Source organism: Dothidotthia symphoricarpi (genome assembly GCF_010015815.1).
Source record: "Dothidotthia symphoricarpi CBS 119687 unplaced genomic scaffold P153scaffold_26, whole genome shotgun sequence".
Classification (NCBI taxonomy): Eukaryota; Fungi; Ascomycota; class Dothideomycetes; order Pleosporales; family Dothidotthiaceae; genus Dothidotthia; species Dothidotthia symphoricarpi.
The window spans coordinates 287,694-305,139 of NW_022985033.1; the positions used below are offsets into that span (position 1 = coordinate 287,694).

General features: G+C 51.3%; 8 protein-coding genes across 8 annotated transcripts; 5 read left to right on the top strand and 3 right to left on the bottom strand.

The window, feature by feature from the left end:
• Positions 1-2: 2 nt before the first annotated feature.
• Positions 3-1,625, top strand: P153DRAFT_435730 (uncharacterized protein; the record flags this gene model as incomplete). Its single annotated transcript, XM_033673167.1, has 2 exons — positions 3-704; positions 762-1,625. Coding segments are annotated over exons 1-2 (1,263 nt in total), but the record flags the coding sequence as incomplete, so codon positions are not given.
• Positions 1,626-2,611: 986 nt separating this feature from the next.
• On the top strand, positions 2,612-3,365 carry P153DRAFT_146803 (uncharacterized protein). Its single transcript, XM_033662151.1, has one exon. The coding sequence runs from the start codon at positions 2,798-2,800 to the stop codon at positions 3,317-3,319; it is 522 nt and encodes a 173-aa protein (XP_033518189.1). The 5' UTR covers positions 2,612-2,797; the 3' UTR covers positions 3,320-3,365.
• A 597-nt stretch (positions 3,366-3,962) lies between these two features.
• Positions 3,963-5,067, top strand: P153DRAFT_391224 (uncharacterized protein; the record flags this gene model as incomplete). Its single annotated transcript, XM_033671027.1, has 2 exons — positions 3,963-4,360; positions 4,428-5,067. 2 exons carry the CDS (start codon positions 3,963-3,965, stop codon positions 5,065-5,067), a joined length of 1,038 nt encoding a protein of 345 aa, XP_033518190.1.
• A 702-nt stretch (positions 5,068-5,769) lies between these two features.
• P153DRAFT_371461 (P-loop containing nucleoside triphosphate hydrolase protein) lies at positions 5,770-8,068 on the top strand. The gene has a single exon (XM_033669267.1). The coding sequence runs from the start codon at positions 6,025-6,027 to the stop codon at positions 7,849-7,851; it is 1,827 nt and encodes a 608-aa protein (XP_033518191.1). The 5' UTR covers positions 5,770-6,024; the 3' UTR covers positions 7,852-8,068.
• P153DRAFT_146819 (uncharacterized protein) lies at positions 8,040-9,365 on the bottom strand. The gene is made up of 2 exons (XM_033662153.1): positions 8,241-9,365; positions 8,040-8,055 (listed from the first exon to the last, which is right to left on the bottom strand). Exon 1 carries the CDS (start codon positions 9,068-9,070, stop codon positions 8,414-8,416), a length of 657 nt encoding a protein of 218 aa, XP_033518192.1. The 5' UTR covers positions 9,071-9,365; the 3' UTR covers positions 8,040-8,055; positions 8,241-8,413.
• A 1,296-nt stretch (positions 9,366-10,661) lies between these two features.
• Positions 10,662-13,516, bottom strand: P153DRAFT_146816 (uncharacterized protein). The gene has a single exon (XM_033662152.1). It carries the CDS (start codon positions 13,299-13,301, stop codon positions 10,902-10,904), a length of 2,400 nt encoding a protein of 799 aa, XP_033518193.1. The 5' UTR covers positions 13,302-13,516; the 3' UTR covers positions 10,662-10,901.
• A 637-nt stretch (positions 13,517-14,153) lies between these two features.
• P153DRAFT_401698 (uncharacterized protein) lies at positions 14,154-16,046 on the top strand. Its single transcript, XM_033671931.1, has 2 exons — positions 14,154-14,792; positions 14,852-16,046. The coding sequence occupies exons 1-2, from the start codon at positions 14,249-14,251 to the stop codon at positions 15,697-15,699; spliced, it is 1,392 nt and encodes a 463-aa protein (XP_033518194.1). The 5' UTR covers positions 14,154-14,248; the 3' UTR covers positions 15,700-16,046.
• A 575-nt stretch (positions 16,047-16,621) lies between these two features.
• On the bottom strand, positions 16,622-16,897 carry P153DRAFT_391229 (uncharacterized protein; the record flags this gene model as incomplete). Its single annotated transcript, XM_033671028.1, has 2 exons — positions 16,622-16,717; positions 16,796-16,897. The coding sequence occupies 2 exons, from the start codon at positions 16,895-16,897 to the stop codon at positions 16,622-16,624; spliced, it is 198 nt and encodes a 65-aa protein (XP_033518195.1).
• Positions 16,898-17,446: the final 549 nt, after the last annotated feature.

The window sequence follows — 17,446 nt, forward strand, 5'->3', positions numbered from 1 at the left end:
AATGCTTTCAAAGGTGTTCGGACCTCACGCACAGGGCTTGTTTCCAGTTTCACAGTTGCCCGACAACCCCAGAACGCGAGACTTTGTGGTACCCGGAGTGGGGTTGATGGTTCACAACTCTTTGCCTTGATTCACTCACTCGGAAGCCTCAGGTGGTACATAATTGAACATAACCCAGGCATCACCTTCATCTCACCATCGCCGCCAGTTCAACTGAAGACTTTACGTGATTCACATTCTTCAGACCGCACTCTTATCTAGTCTCTACGAAGACTCTTTATTGTTCGCCTCTCAACCACGCCTCTATGTCCTCTAACATCGACAGCGCAGCGGATCAGGTTGGTATCTCTCCTAACTATGCTATGCCAAAGACACACGCTGTCCTCCTCGACTCCAATGCCATTCTGAAAATTGAGAATGCCCGCCTTAAACGCGAGATCGAAATCGTTCGCACTAACATCAAAAACACCACAAAAGACCATGACGATCATCGACAAATGCACGATGCGGTAGTTGCCCAATTTCAGAACCGACTACAATTGGAGAAAGACGAGGTGAAGATACAGCGACGAGAGCGCGACAAGGTAGAAGAGGACTGTCGCTCTCTTAGGGCTGAAGTACACAAGCTCCAGGTACATCAGATCGATAGCAACATCGCCGCCAAACAAGAGGCCAATCGGTTCAAAGGGCTAGTAGTACATATGGTACAGTCTCTGCAGTATGAGGACGTACTGGAGTATCATGCTAACACAACGTTTCAGCAGCCAGAAGATCAGACTATGGAACCAAAGAAAGAGAAGGAAGAACCGTCTACCTGTGCGAGGTCTCTCTCACCAAGCGAGTTGTCCCGTTCTATGCAGGAATTGAATTTGGCACCAACCAGGAAAGAAAGCATCGCGAAGATGGAGAATGAGGTGGCCAAGATGAAGGAAACCAGACTTCGGGAGATAGAGGACGAGGTCGCAAAACTAAAGGGCGATGCGACAGATGCGATCAATATTGAGAAAGATAATGCAAGACACGACATTCGAATGGTCCAGCAGGAGAAGAAGGACTTCCAGGAGGAGAAGAAGAACTTCCAGCAGGAGAAGAAGGACTTCCAGCAGGAGAAGAAGGACTTCCAGCAGGAGAAAGAAAGAATCCGGAACACCGCGTCATCCACGACTCCCACGACCAACCCATCTCCACCACCCACCGCTATCGTGCCCATCTTTCCCGCCCTTGTCCAATATCTCGACGCTCGAAACGCATCAAGAATCGACCGCTCAACGCCCGCCGGACATCAGCAAAGTTACGACGAGCTATACTCTGAATTTAAACGCTTCACCGAAGATCTCATCGCTTTCATATACTACTTCCATCGCGAAATTGAGGAGCGATTCCCCAAACCGCCGGCTACGGTATATGCACGCTTTGAAATCAAGTTTAATGCAGATGGCGAGCCGTATAATATTCTGCCGAGGGATATTGGGTTTGATATAGCATATTTGGGAGAGTTGTGCGAAAAGTATCGTCAGCAGGTAGAGTGGCAGATCAGGAATGTGGCAGATCCAGAGAAACGGATGAGGGGGTTGGAAGAGATGTATGAGGAGTTTAAGGGGTCAAATGGAACGAACGAGGAGCTTGTAAGTGCGGAGTAGGCTTGTGAACTTGCAGAGTTGAGTGTATTTCTTGGCGTCAAGGTGTTATATTTTATAGTTTGAAAATAAATGAAGTCCAGTCAAGGTCGAGGACGAACTGAAGATGTGCTTGCCATTGAGACCCCAAACTAAGTCCGAAGTAGCTTAGGGCTGTGTGTAAACCTGTGCAACAACGTAGGTGCCAGTGAAAGCGATTGCTCCACCAGGCATTAATTTTCCCAAAACCCCTTGGAGTTTCTACTTGGGTTTCACGCAAAGACTTGTCAAGGTAGTGAGATGAACCACTTGAATGGTAGTGTATCAGCACTAGAGCGTACGCATCAGTAGGCCTCTGACGGCCCCCAACGGTCGCCAGGCATTCCTCTAAGTAAGTTGGATACAATTGCCCCAGTCAAGATAACCTCAAGCCAGACATATTGTACAATGCGGAAGGGGAGTGTGATATCAATCTCTAATGGAAGTGAACAATGGAAACAGACAACAGCGACGGCAGGTTAGAGCGAGAAGACATCCAAATGTTATATCAATCTTGACAAAATCTGGCACAATGCCATGAAGACCACGTGTTAGCTGTCAAACAGCCATGTCAATATATATATGTATGGAGTGGCGGTATGGAAGTCACTCGGAAGAAGTTCCGACGCGTCGGAGTTTCGGGATCGGTATTGATGTTGTGGCTGGCACGTGGCTTGGTTCGGGCCCCATGATGAGGTGTCTTCGAGGCCAACTATACAACATTCTATTGTCTGTGCCAAATCGCTGCAGTATTCATGCGCGCGCTGCATAGCGCTCGCCCGGTTCTTCTTTGCAAATAACGCCCACACCTGCCTTGTACAATAGAACCACCTGCCAGATGCCTTCGTCGCGAAGCGCGTTGGGTTCCACACCGACTCAACTCCCTTACGACATGGCACGAACGGCACCACCAACCCACCAAAGCGAGCGCATTATGCACATCAGCTCCACCCGCCAATCTAGCCTCCCCTTGCCTATGCGCTCTATGGGCCTGTCACATCAGCGCAAGGGCTTAGTCGTGGGATGAACGGCTGAGAATGGCTTGGCTCGGACAGCAACGACCGCGGAATACAATGTGACTTGCTTCTTGAGCGGAGAAAAGAAGTATACCAGTAGCACACAGGAAGCCGCCGGCGCTCCACATGGGCGCTCCACATGGGCGGTGCACGTGTGGTCACGGTGAGGCATCACGTCGAACACGGGCTTGGACAAGTGCTGCCGGGCCTCTCCCCATCTTCGCTGCCATTGCGAAAGAACTTTGCGTGCGACATCGCCCGGAAACTGGCTCCACGACGTCCAGCCTTGCTATCCAGTGTTGCGCATCTACTAGCCCCGTGCGACTCCCCACCCTTTCGGTCGGGAACTCGCCTCAGCCTATAGTACCATGTCTCGGGAAATCACGACCGAGCACCGGGCTCACACACTTTCCCTGCATTGCGCCCATCCGCGGCATAACCTTCTCCCACGGATGTTTGCTCTCCACAACATGCAGTGCACCGACCGGTCTTCAAACACGAGCGACAAAGAGGCTTGGAACACACATGGGCCAGGCGGTCAGATGGCGCTGCGTGCTTGAATCAACATGGGACGGACGCTTTATACACTTGCCGAGCGGTTGGCATCTGTATCGCGGAGTCCACCCCTCTGGCCTAATCCTCTTCTGAGATGGATTCATAACGGGTGACTGTATCACAAAAGTCCGACCGAATCACCAGTCCTGACGACGCATCTAACGATCGCCGATGAGCCATCTCACTCAAAAAAATAGGAAGATAGTACTAGCCGCGTTGCCGGGCTCAGAAACATGCAAACAATTGTGCAACGCGCAGCGGTTGGTAAAGGCTGCCGGTATCCACCTGGGAGTGCCTAAAGCGCAGCGCCACATCTGCACACACTGAAGAACTTCTCCAACCACACTCCTCAAGCGACACATCTATTATAACGGAAAAGTGGCTTCATTATAGAAGAGTTTGCTGCAGTCTAAGACAGTATGACGATTCTTTAAGACAAACTTGCCAATGCAAGCCTGCGGCATATCGATTTCCCGATCAGTACAGCCACCACCGGTGAAATGCAGAACTTTAGCAGCCTCGTAACAATAGCTCCTCTCCAGCTTGAGACACGGCTATATGCTGTTGGTACAATCGTATCTTGCATAAGTCCCATCGCCTTGTAGGAAACAAACCTCACGGCTTCAAGTACCGCTCATATTTCTTTGCTCAATCCCCCTCATTACTCTATCTTCTCAATCTCTCTGCTTCATTCGTCCGGATACCAATTCTGAATATCGTTCACTCACAATCCATCATGAACTCCCTCTCGGCGTTTCGTCTCAAGCTTCTCGAATTTGTCAGTAAGCATCCTCCAGTTGCTAGCGAGAAGCCCGTGATTACCTCGTCTGCAACCACAATCCTGGAGACAGTCACCAAGTTCACCACCAAGCGCTCAACCGTGGATATCTTCACTACTTCAACGTCAACAATTACGCAGCCGATGACCGTCACCTCGACTGCTACTGTGATGACGACTGCCACCACGACTAGTACTAAGTCCGTCCCTCTTGCAGTTGCAAGTTTTAACATGGACATGGGCATGCTACGCACGAGTCTTACCACCCTGCTCTGCATCCTATTTGTCGGCCTTCCGGTCGTCGTGCTCGGTCACTGCATCTACACTTCGTTCCGAAACGTAGCTACTCCCCACTCGTAAGTGCGCCCATACGTCTATTGAGTTCACAACTTCTCCGCCACAACACTGACATCGAATGTGCAGCGGATCTGTTCCAGCAACCAACTCCCTCCGCCAGCTAAATTTCGCTATGGCCCTGTTCATCCCCTGCGGCCTACTCATCCTGCACCCCTCGCTGACTGTCAGTCTCACCGCTATCACTGCCTGCACCATCCTCATCATCTTCCTCGGTACTCTTTACGGCATCACCGAGCTCGCCTTGCACTTGTGGACAATGCTGAAGTCCAACTGTCAAGACTGGTTCAACGCCGAGGGATGGTCCTATCAGCCTGGATGGAGCAGGGCTACAGCACCTATTCCCCCGCCGTTGCCTTCCACCACCAACGAGGTACTGGCCCTGGAACACATGACAACTAGCCAGAAGATGGAACGGCAGACACAGCTCTTCACACAACTGAATGAGGTGATTAGAAGCCATACGCCCGAGGAGCGAAAGCAAATGAAGGCGCGCCTGATGAGAGAGTGGTGTCTCATCGGCGAAGACGGCGATGGTGGTCATGTTCAGCCGTCTTGGGATACGCTGACCATTCGCGGTACCCATGACAATCGGGATGATGGCTGGCCCTGGCAAGTTGACCACGCACTTGCCGCCACTCACGCATTCGATTATGGGTATATGCATGTTCCTGAAGGTTCTGGCCATGCTTGGCCCCGTCCCGGATGATGGCCGCCATTCGACGGCTTGGCAAGTCGACTCAATCTACATCCCTGATGACGTTGAAGTGCCTCTTTACGACTCTCTCTTGGTGTGGAGTTGAGCGCCCACGTGTCGACACTCACTACGCTTCCCTGTTTTGGAGTCGAATTTGTCGTGGTTGGTTGGGTGTTGCAACCATATCAAGATGTCTCCTTTTCATTACCACTTTCATTGATCTTGGCTTTGTGGTATGGAGTCATTGGATTTTCTCTATAGAATTTGTGTATCCTGTCATTCTTATTTATCTTGGCTGGGTACTGACGGTTGTACATGTCATTGGGGCCTTCCTCAACCTCCCAGGGGTATGAGTTTCGGGGGTGTTGATCTTACCAACAGTCATTCATTGAAATACAATACGAACCGTCGTTCTATATTGTCATGGTGCATCATTTTGCAACTCAATTGACCGGCATTTTTTAACATCTAAGTAGTAATTTTGGTCCCTCTTCTTGTTCCTGTTTTGGTCATCCCTGCTCTTGATGAACATCCACTTCCCAGGTCAACTGCGCAGCCGTTGATAAGTACCTGAATACATCGTTGGGTTCAATTATCATACTGGATAACCGTTGCTGTCACGCGTCACATGTTCAATACATTCCGTGCTTGTGTGGGCTTTAATTCTTGAAAGTTTTGACATATGCAGCATGCGTAAATCGCAGCAAGTATTGAGTCGAATACGAACAGGGAATACTATTCTGAGATGCTCTAAAAGTTTGCCGTAAAACAACCAAGAGTCGCCATGTACAAACACCCGAATGCCACATCCAGATCAACAGCGGCTTATTCTGCAACACTAGTACGCCACAGTCTAAGACATGTAAAGCATTATGCGTCACCCTCCTCATTCATCAAACCCTACCACCCCCCTGCTCATTGCATCCATCCCTTCACGAGAATCCGAAGACGATTCCCCAACCAACCACCATGGACCTCCCCATCCTAACCTTCGACTTCAAAGCAGATGACTTCATCGAAATCCAACCCGATCAAGCCGGGATCCCTGAGGCAGGTCTAATCCATCGATACCAATCGCTCGCTCGTGCTGCAGTGAAGGCGCAGAAGAAGTCGTTGCGGGCTTTCCGGAAGATGAAGACTGAGGAGGAGGAACTGCGGAGACGGCTTGAGACTGCGGAGATGAGAGTTGAGGCTTTTGAGAGGTCTGAGTTTGATGGTGACGAATGTCGAGAACGGCTTGGTGGTGTAGAGAGGAATACGCTTGAGCCTGACACGGCTAACCCGGAGCAGCTGCGACAGGAAGGACATAGACTGGCTGAGACGAGCAGTGTTGGAGAAGATTCTGGTACCAAGATGCAAGAAGTCGATGTTGTGAAGGCTGCTTTTCTTCCACACAACGCGCATGGCAGTACCGCCTTCCCAGCCAACACAGATGACACTACCCCAGACAAAACGTTGGTTCTAGACCTTACCAAAGAGAACGAAGCCCACGTTCTGACAATCCGCGAGCAAGCAGCGAAAATCCAAGAGCAAGCCGAAACCATCCTCGCTCGCGACTCAACGATACACAGCATTAGCTCAACCAGCAAAAAATTGGAAACCGACGTAGAGAAATGGTTGAACATATACCTCGCACGGGATGAGAAATACAAGCAACTCCAGCAAACCCTCGACGTCGTTCTAGACTCACGCAACAAGCTGATCGAGCGGCTCCTCGACTCCAACGGTGGGGTATGCATCTACATCTGCCCGCGCGACATGGCGCCTGAGCCCTCACACCACGACTTCAGCAACCGCCACGCCGTACAGCTATACGACGAGCACAAAGAGATGAAACAAACCTTATCAGGACTAGACCACGTGTTCCAGCCACACGAGACGAATGCGGAGAAATGGGAGAAGACGCTGCCTTTTGCCGAAGCGGCGTTTGCAGATAACCCCGGCCCGCAGATTATTCTTGCATATGGTTCAACAGGGTCGGGTAAGACGCATCTCATGTCTTCGCAGAAAGACACGTCGATTCTGCCGAGTCTTCTGCGGTACTTGTTCGACGGGAAGGAGGCGCGCGAGACGGGGATGATAATCGAGTTTCAGGCTAGCGCCGTGCACGCATACCGCGGGAAGATGTACGATCTTCAGCGTGACGACGGTAGCGAGATGGTGTTCCGCAGAGCAACAACGGGGACGAAATGCATGGAGCCCGTCACTCCGGCAATCCGCACGGCAATCCCCGTTCCCGAATCAGGCATGGGGACCTTCCGTAGGGTGACCTCCCGGCGCGACAAGCTCAACAGCAGCAACGCCGTAAACTCAAACTCGAGCCGCTCGCACTTTATCTTCACCATCCACGTGCGTATCGCCCGGCGTGACGGACCAGCGCTGCCCCCGCGCGAAATCTACATCATCGACCTGGCTGGGTCGGAGGCACCAACGGGCAAACCTGGATCGGCCATATTCGAAGAAGGCACCTCGATCAACGCGTCGCTGGGTAACTTCAAAGCCTTGCTAACAGCCGTGATTGCGCAGAACCGCGCACTGCAGCACGACCCTAGTGCACAAAAGAAGGACGTCGAGAAGACGTGTATGAATCTTCTCAATGACAAGTCGAATCCGCTGTTGCTGTACATGTTGAAGCCCTTGCTGGATCAGCGGCGCAGGATCCTGTTCTTCGCTTGCGTGTATGGGTCGGGTCGGTATGTGGAGAATGCGAGGACGATGAGACAGGTTGGGGAGTTGGTGGGGAAGATGCCGGTGAAGGGGAAGGGTGGTGGTGATCGGAAGATAATGATGGGTTGAACAGTCGAGTTGTGTTGGTGGAACTGTTCAATGGGGAATGTGATGAGGCGAGGCTTCTTGTGTGATGGAGGCATCTCTGTCGTGGCTGGATGCAAGTAGTCTGTGATGAGTAAGTAGTTGTGAAGTGGTGTCCTTACCTTGCGATTTTGTCCTGACCTTTTTAACTTTCGGACATGGTAATACTGCCACACGACGAACAGTGTGCTGATTGAGAAATTAGATGCAAGTGACAAAGTAAAGACTCATGTATTGTTCTACAGGATTGGGGGTATATAGTTATCAAGCGGATGAAAACTGTCAACACGTCTTGCCCGTGTGAGACGCAAGAACGTTGGAGACAGAAGAAGAAAATCTCAACCGCTCAGAGAGAAAGATCAAGGTCGACTCACGAAGCAACGAGGGAGAGCACGACCCGCTCTCCTCGCAAGTTCCACCTTCAACGGGGAGCATGCGATGCGACGTCAAGTTTTGAAAAAGCGAGAACCATGGCAGTACAAATCGTCAAATCGTGATCGTGAATTGTAAATCGTGTCAGCCACCGGAAATCCAGCCGGACTGCCATTCAGCGCGGAGATGAGTCTGAGCGATCGGCACGGCGGAGGCGAGAGTTGGTTCTGGGCACCTTGAGAGGTCGGTGATTGTCACCCTCAACGACATAGAGGGCCGTGTGGGTGATCATGTCGTGCAGCTTATTGGTCAGAAGTTCCAACTCCTGCAGAGCTTCCTTCTCCAGCTGCACCACGCGAGCCTTGGCCTGCTCCTGCTTTGTCGACGACTCGGTCGATGCGTGTCGCGCGTCGGCAATGGTGGCGAGGTCTTGGGTGAGTCGCATTTCTTCCTCGGCCAGGCGTGTTTCGCCTTTCTCCAAGGCATCAATCAACAGATTGTGCTTGTGCTCAGCAGCTTCTCTCAACTCGACTTCATCTGCAGCTATGGCATTGAGATTCGACTGGAGCATGGCTGCTCCAGACGCGATGGTGTGGAGGTAATTGGCTCTATTTGCGCGGACGTCAGCAAGCTTGGCTTGCATCTCGTCTACATGGGTGTGGGTGTCGTCGTGTTTCTTGGAAGCCTCATCCGCAGCGAGTCGGGCTTCATGGAGCTTCAGCAGTTCAGGCCAGAAGTTGTTGAGCCGACTCTCGACGTTGTGCGTGAAGATAGCCATTTCGGTCGTGGCGGACGTGTCTATGGTGCGCTTGGCGCTGGGAGAGGCGGCCATGTCGTACTGGAGGTCGGGGAAGGGGTCTATGTGGGGCAGGTGCTCGTCCTTGATGGACTGCTGGGAAGTGTCTTCACGGACGTCCAGGTCAAGCTCTGTATCACCCAGCAAGTCGCGGTCTTCAGAATCGGCGATGTCGTTCCAGTTGGTTAGTGATGGCGATGAGGGTGTGTCGAAGGGAGCTCCACCACGAGGTGTCGCCGGTGGAGTGTATTGAGCGTCTGTCTCGGGCAGCGGTGTGTGGTGATTGTGTCGCGGGCGTTCAACGTCGGCGACAGACGAGCGAGGCGGTGGTGTGGCGCGGTGATTGCGACGACGGAGGGCGCAGTGGGGGAGGGGGTTAGCGTGGAAGCGGTCGAGATAGGCCGTGAGCTCGGCGGCGTTCACCTCGTACTCGCCGCGGTCGACGAGCTTCTGCTTGGCGACCTTGTACTTGCACGTCGAGAGCCACTCAGCGAAGAAGTCGGGCCAGCGGCTGCAGAAGGCGCGACGCGAGGCCTTGTTGACGGCAATGCGCGCGAGCTGCAGGACACACTGATTGCTTGGCGCCGTGGGCAGCGAACAGCCAGACGCGAGGACCGAGCGCCAGAAATGCGGCCACCAAGCGTCGACGATGCGGGCGATGGGCCGCCACTTGTGTGTGAACTCGGGCCAGAGGGCCGTGATGGGCGCTGCGTGGCGCTCGACAAAGTGCTCGACGCTGACGCCGATGTGGCCGTGGACGCCGTATCAGAGCGAGTAGTGCCAGTAGGCAGCCAAGTTGGCGCGCTCGGTCGCCGAGAGTTGGGCGTGTGGGAGGACCGAGAGGCGGGCAGCGTCGTCGTGCAGGCTGTCGAAGGCGGCGATGGCGGCCGTCGCGTCGGCACCGCCGAAGACAGTGAGGGCTTGTTGCAGGTCGTGGGCGAGCGACTGAGGAGCAGAGGCGGGCGCTTCGTCAGCCATGCATAGAGGACGGGGAGTTCAAGGGCGGGGAAGCAGCGGCGACAATGGCCGCGCTGAATGCGACTTGGAGGGGCAACGGTGGTGCCAAGTCGAGGTGAAGGTCGCGTCGCGTTACATCAGAGGCATGCAGCTCGGGAAACCACGCTAAACGTTTCTAGAGATTGGTCATCGTCCACCACCTTCTGATCGCAGAACTTGTCCTTCCTACTACAGTCTCCATGATCTGTACCATCATTCCTTCTCTCTTGCTCAACCTTGTCTATCAAACACCTTTAGACAGCGCCGTCATAGCCCGGCTGTCAGAGCGACGCGGTCGGGGGCTGCAGTTGCCGATGTTTGGCACGCCCACGACCACGATCACGATCACGCCCGCGCCTCCGCTGATTGCGCGCCTCCACCAGTTCGCTTAAACTATGTCCAAGATCGTGCAACTACGAAAAACAGGTCGAGATCCAGCACGAATTCCGGCATACCAGCAGAAAGACCTCTACTCAGTCCTAGCTCTCTCGTGCTGGTGAGCAGAAGAGCGGACAGCATTTGTAAAAGCAGTCGCGGATGTTGTTTTTTGAGACGGGAACGTAGGAAAGGGCAGCCGCAAACACCGGCTTGGTAGCTTGTCGATCTTGTGATTAAACGGGCCGAGTACTGGTGTTCCCACGCGTTGCACTTGAAAAAGTGGTTGTTGTGGAGCCCGTTACCAAAGACATCGATCGTGTCGCTATCACGATGGGATGGAGAGTCTCGTTGAACTACGTGGAAGTATTGTCGTTTTGCTGCAACTCGACCTGGAAGCCTCGTTTTGCTGCGCTTCGACGTGAGACGTCTCGTTTTGCTGCGCTTCGTCTCAAGGCGTCCCATTCTGGGGGGTCTCGTTCCGGGGCGTCCCATTCTACAGGGCGGTCCCATTCTGGGAGGTCTCGTTCTGGGAGGTCTTGTCTTGGGACTGTTCTTCTTGTGGTGTTTCAGATCTTCGAATCACTGTCACGTCGCTGTCTCGGCGTGATGTTTTCGCTTCGGCAAGAATATACCACTGCTTAGTCGATTTTATTGAGAGGCTCTTGCCCTCTAGTGTCAATATCCATGAGTCCGTGTTGTTTTCGGTGTCGACCCTCCGGATTGGCGCGGAGGAAGGTAGCAACGAATCGAAGAAACACTCAAATTCGCTTTTCTTACGCTCGAACGGCTCGAATGTTAGATTCTCGCTCACGGGCGAGTTACCGAGATCCACCAGCTCCCACTCGGGCACTACCGGCATGTAAGACCACTTTGGTTCGTTAATCGAGGCATCATTGATGGAGACGAAGTGGCCGGAGTGATTTCGACGCTGCTTGGCCTCCTTGTCAATATGAAATTCGCGTACGAATTGACCTTCTGAGATGTGTCTCAGGACCCATTTATAATGCGGTCTCGACAGAAGCAAAATTTCTAGTTCGATCTCAACCTTAGGCATTTGTCTTAGCCTGTCATCCTGAGCTCTATCGTCTATGATCTCTGTGATATTGTATCCCAGAACGTCCACAGGATTCCACCCTGTTGCTGTTTGAACGGCACGGCGGTGCTTAATTAACTCTTGCCTCTCCCTGTCTGATAAAGAAGAAGAAGAGTCCGCGCTGCGAATTCCCCAATGTTGAGCAACGTGGTATAAATCTGGGACCCAGTGGGTGAAATCCGTATCCCTGGTCAATATGCACAAGATCCTTGGTATGTTGACCTGCTGTGCGGAAGCTTTCTCGGTTGTGTTTGAGACGGTTTCCCCAGAATTGAAAATGGGATTGGCGATGCAACCTGCTTCGACAATGCTGCGAGAAAGCTCCACAAGTGCTGCTTTGGAGAGATCTTTACACGCTTCGCTCCTCTCAATGGCGAGGCGGAACTTCTCTGCATTGAGGAAATTCCCGCAGAATTCTAGAAGTCTCGTCATCGAACGCCACTCATATTTGCAGTGATCTGGATGTAGAATATTCAAAAAGTCCAAGAGCGTTGGCAGCCTGTCCTTTGGCCCAACGACTTCCTTCATAATGCTTATGAAGAGTTCCCCGACTCCTAGGGATTCGGCTACATTCAGACAGTGCACAACCCGTAAGGCCATTGCTCTGGCACGCGGCCCATCGAGGCTTTTTGTTTCGTCGAGAGATGTTGTAAGAAGATCTTTGAGTGTAATGGGCTGGCCTGTGTGATTGTTGCATCTTTGTCTGAGCATGAACAGTGGTAGATCCTTGTTGAGATAGGTTTTCTTGGTATCGCTCTTCAAGAGATCCCCAAGGATTTCCTTCAGTTTCCCGGAACTATGCTCTCCCCTTGCCTTGAGGAACTGGAAGAGCTTGTCGAGGTAACGCCAGGTTTCGCGGTTTCCTGGTAGTTTTGTTCCAGGTTCGATTTCTTCACAGTACTCCCCTATCCACTTCCCTACATCATAGATGTGGGCAGCAAATTCTTCCCTTCTCTTCTGCCTTTGCATACTCTTGCGTTTTTCCACGTCGTCGAGCTGCTGCAGTGCGCTCTCTCCAACCATGGTAATGCCATTGAACATATCAAGAATAGCTCTCATCTCATTGTCTACCTCATCTTTTGCTTTGTATATGATCCCATGTTCGACTTGAGACCACGCGTTCATGACAAGTGTTCTCACCTGGATCTCAATGATGAAATCAACTTCTTTCTCTCCCTCCTTTGGGTGAGGCCTGACGTGAAAATGGGTCGCTTGATATCCTGGGAAATTGGCATTGTTGGTCTCAGGGTTGTTGGGAGCCTTGCGTTTTTTCAGTCCAGCGAGGAAGATTTTCATGTCGAACAGGTCCCTTGTAATGCCTTGAGCCCTCCGGTATTTTCCCACTAGTTTAATGTCAGGGTGATCTTGAAGGCATTTTTCGACCTTGTCAACATCGCCCGGGAAATAAAGAAGGATCCGGATACCGCCAATGTCGGGAAGACTTCCATACATTGCGTCGATGTTCTTGAATTTGCCGTAGTCGTCGAGTCTTGGACTATTGCCCCAGTAGTCCTCCCAGCTGTAGTTATTTGCTTCCATGTCGTCTCTAATTCTTTCCATTTCGAGTCTGTGAAGGTTTCTTTTCCTGACGGATTGGACAGCTGATTCCTTCGTCTTCATCCTGTAAATGGGACGATCGTGGAGCCGGACAAACTCTTTCTTAAGCGCAGCTGGCAAGAGATTTTCATTGAAGTGTATTGTGCTTTTCTCTATCAGCGCACACCTTCGATCGTATTCGGACTCAAAGCCCGCGATAAGGTTTAACATCTCTGGATCTCCAGAACCTTCTTGGTCCGCCATTTTTCGAGAGATGATTCCAGTAGTACAGTGGGAGGTTAAATGATAAGCTATTGTCCCAAAAGACTGTTGTCCGAAATCAAGGCAGGATTCGAGTACAGGCTGTAGGGCCTTAAATAATGAGTACTGGATGATCTTCAAGCAGTGGAATTGTTACAAATGTTGTCAACGATGGGATTGAAAGCTTAAGATTTTTAGATTAACATTTTGTTCTGCCTGCTTATCTACTTTGGCTAAAAGAGCCCCATCTCTGCCTAAGAGGCTGTGCTGCATTCTCCCTCGCCGGAAAAGGCAAATGCAGCCAAATCGATCCTAGTGGACCGATCAAGAACGCCATCGCGGTGGGGCGAAGCGTAGGGCGTTTCTTTCTCTCCTAACAGTTTATGACTGAATAACACCAGCGCGGCGCATATAGTTGAAGAAGACAATTTTAAAGCAACAGCTGCTAAGATTGGGGTTTCGTTCAACATTACAGCCATCGTGGGGATGAATCCAGAATGATAGATTGGAGTTGTCCAGACCCACGGAAGACATCATCTGGGAAGTCTACCCTGTTTTAGACGCATTGGGATAAGACAATAAACGCCTACAGTGATTCTAACAAATCATGGTGCGTCGAGGTCCGCCATGACATCGATGTGTGGATGGTGGTCAGCACGCAAGGCTCCGCGGACCACCACAATTTATACGGCATAGCCCTATTGGCGAACTAAGGATCTCGTTATCAGTAACCTTCCCATACAAATCTGCCTTGGTTAAAAATAAGCGCCGAAATACGAAAGAGGCTGGAGTATACGGATGGGCCATGTTATTACGGATTTCTGCCCTGGTGCTCTCGACCTCTTTGGCGCTATACTGCCATTTCCCGCCCCCAGCACCTATTCCATGATAGCTTTGACACGATTACATTCCACCTGACATGACCATCCGGCACTAGCAATCACTAGCATATGTTGAAGTCTTCAGAAATGAACAGCCGGTGTGCGCAGATTGTTACGGACGGCACTTTCTCTTGTCTCGAGTTCCGCAATGGCAAATTTGAGGTTTCCGGTGCGACGAACATGGAGCAGCTTTTCAGTCGAATTGAGGCTGTAAAATCGGGTTCTGCAGCAAACGTCTCAGGTCTCTGCATGCTGTTCGAAGATATCAGTCTCGAAGTAGCTGGACAACTCGACCTCCTGCTCAACATTGGACAAGAATTCTTCCACAGACACTTAGCAGCACCTAAGTTTCCACGGCTCAATTCAAGGCTTAAGAGAAACAATACATTATCGTTGCCATCGAAAAACCAGTCGCCAAATTGTGTTCATTTAAGCTACAAAAGGCTTCTCGAAGCGGCACCGCAGTCACCGCCAATCCATTACGAGCTTCGTATGGAAGGACGTGCAGAGAGAAGTGTTCGTCACATGCCGCATATGAAAGACTGTTGTGTCTCGATAGCCGACGCGTGCTTCTCTATACTGAAGAAGGAGATTGGGGAAGGAGTCTGGATAAGTAAGCTGCACTTACCTTTCCAATCGCCTTGAAGCCTGCAGGTGTTGATGATACGACAGGTGTGATGCTTATGGATCCAACATCAAAATCGGCGGTCTATGACCCTACAAGGCCTTGGGTGAAGACGACGCAAAGGCCATGGCGAGACACATCCTCTGAATCACGTGTCTCGGTACCACATTATTCTGCTCCATCTTTTCACCAATCCCAACGTCACTCTACGACACCTAGCTTTCTGGAAGAAACCGCCCAAGCCTTGCTCGTTTACGAGAGAGGTCCTTCACTGGTGTCTGATGTCAGCATCTATGAACTAACACGTCATCCAGTTCAGATCATGACTGGCGAGTGGATACTTTACTCGTCCTTGATGGGTCAATTCGCCAAGCACTACGAGATCTCTTTCGAGACTCTGAAGAGTTTAAGTACCACTGAGACTAGCAACATCATGCTGGAACTGCATAGCTGGCGGCGACGAGGTCAGCGCAGTCTCGAAAAGCTGACGGCTTTGAAGTCATTCGTCGCTCAGCAAGTACCGCAAGACACGCTGGCCAGAGCCGTCTCCAACGACATCAACTATATCTCTCAACAGATCGTTGATCACCGCCAGTCTCTGGAGTACATGGTCCCTATGCTTATATCGATGGTTCAGCTCATGGACTCCCGTCGAGCGATGGAGGAGACGATATACGTCAAGCGACTGACCTATGTTGCTCTCATTTTCTTACCTCTGTCTTTTGTGGCGAGTCTGTTCAGCATGAACGAAGACTTTGCGGTCAACTCAAGTGGTTTCAAGGTATACCTGGCGACTGCATTGCCACTGCTTCCGCTCGTGTTGCTAGGGATTAATGTTCCCCAGAGCAGACTCTGGTATTGGTGCAAAAGTCATCGCACTGCCCCGAAGACTTGATTTCATTGTGTCTTCTTACTATTTGTAAATGCACATGTCTTAATATTTGCACAAGCTCGACATTGCTTTTCTATATTACTATAGGATCTTGAAGATATATTACTTAGTCTAGCTGCCAGATGTCGTAATTCTGTAAGCAGTTATTAGTTGTATTTCTAATGCTATATTTAGGCAGCATAACTACTAATAATAGCAGACAATAAGTGTCTTACAGTGGCGGCTAGGATGTTATGCAGATTAGATTTCCTGTGCTACATAGGTTTTAGCCCACTATTAGATGCGAGCAGGACAGCGCCTACTATATCTAAGGACTTGTAGTGCTGCGGAGCATACTGCTTATTTTCTCTAGGCCTTTTACTACTCTAATTAGTAATAAGTTATAGAATTTAATTTAGAGCAGAGGTCGTGCATTCTGGCAGTTTCTCTAGGCAATCAGAAGGATTGTTAAAACTCCTAACAGGGCATAGAGCTCTAAGTTAGCTGCTCTTGGTATATAGTCGCCTGCTTAGATATCTGTGCCTCTGAAGAAGTTCTACAAGCAGAGGACGAATGGGACTTTCGCGAACACACCCTTTTACCTAACAATATATAGGGTGTAGTTCCTGCATTAGCATTTCCTGTCGAATCTTGTAATTTTGATACGCTGCTCCTCAGAAGCATCCTATGTCAGTCTCAACCCTGTTCTACATCGAGTAACAGGTGCTCAATTGTCTATCATCTTCTTGACAACTCTGACCATGAATTTCGTTGCGCGTTACCTTCGGGCACTCGTATGTCTCCCCCAACAGAGTTGCGCATGTCCAGACCCATAGCTGCTATGCACATCAGCCCCGCGGAGCAACCAAGTATAACAAGCCACAACGCCCAATTTTCAACGTGTGTGAGACGAGTAACAAGGTCACATGCAATCTCGCGAAGACAATCAGGCCGAAGGAGAAGAGAGCGAGCGGCGAATCGTACGTCGCGGGCGTAGCAAGACGGTTGTTCGCGACGGCATATCTGCAAGCGAGTCCGGCAACTAGCGTGGAGGCGAGCGTGGACGTGAGTGCGGCGCAATAGGTCGGTTCGGAGAAGTGTGTTTGTGGCCGCTCCTTACGAGATGCTCGCGGAAGGATGGGTGGGTAGTGGCGAAGCCCAAGTCTGTAGGCGACTCATTGAGCGCGGATACAACCTTGGTTTGCGTGTGGGCGGCGCACATGGTTGCGCTCAGTGCGGAGTAGCGTGATGGGGAATGCGCGGGGAGCGGGGAGTTCGCAATGGACGCTAGCTGGGGTGGCTGCAACCCATGGTACGTGCGTTGCTTCGATCAGAGTCGGAGCTTTCAACTCCTGCCGACCCGATGGGGCGCGTGTATGCTGTCAATCATCTTCATCATTATCGCTCATGCACACTGGGACCCATCCACGCCGAAACTCATCTCTTAGGCTTATCGCCACCGAAATTGATCCACGATAGAGCTGCCTAGGATGCTCACCGCTGGCCTACAATGATGTTCTCGTCGCATCGCAGCAACCACACCTGCGTTTGCGATCAACACCGGCACACTGCGCCATTGATAGTTTGGTTCCAGAAAAAGCTTTAGCCAAGGTGGATCTGATATTCAGCAAGTCGAGGCAGAGACGCGCAGTATGCAGGCCGGCTATCCTGTAGCCAAAACCTGCTGCAACGTTACGCCAAGCATTGCTTCACCAAGCTTGACCGCGACGCATTGACGAAGCTTCTACATTCCACCATGGGCGGCGCACAA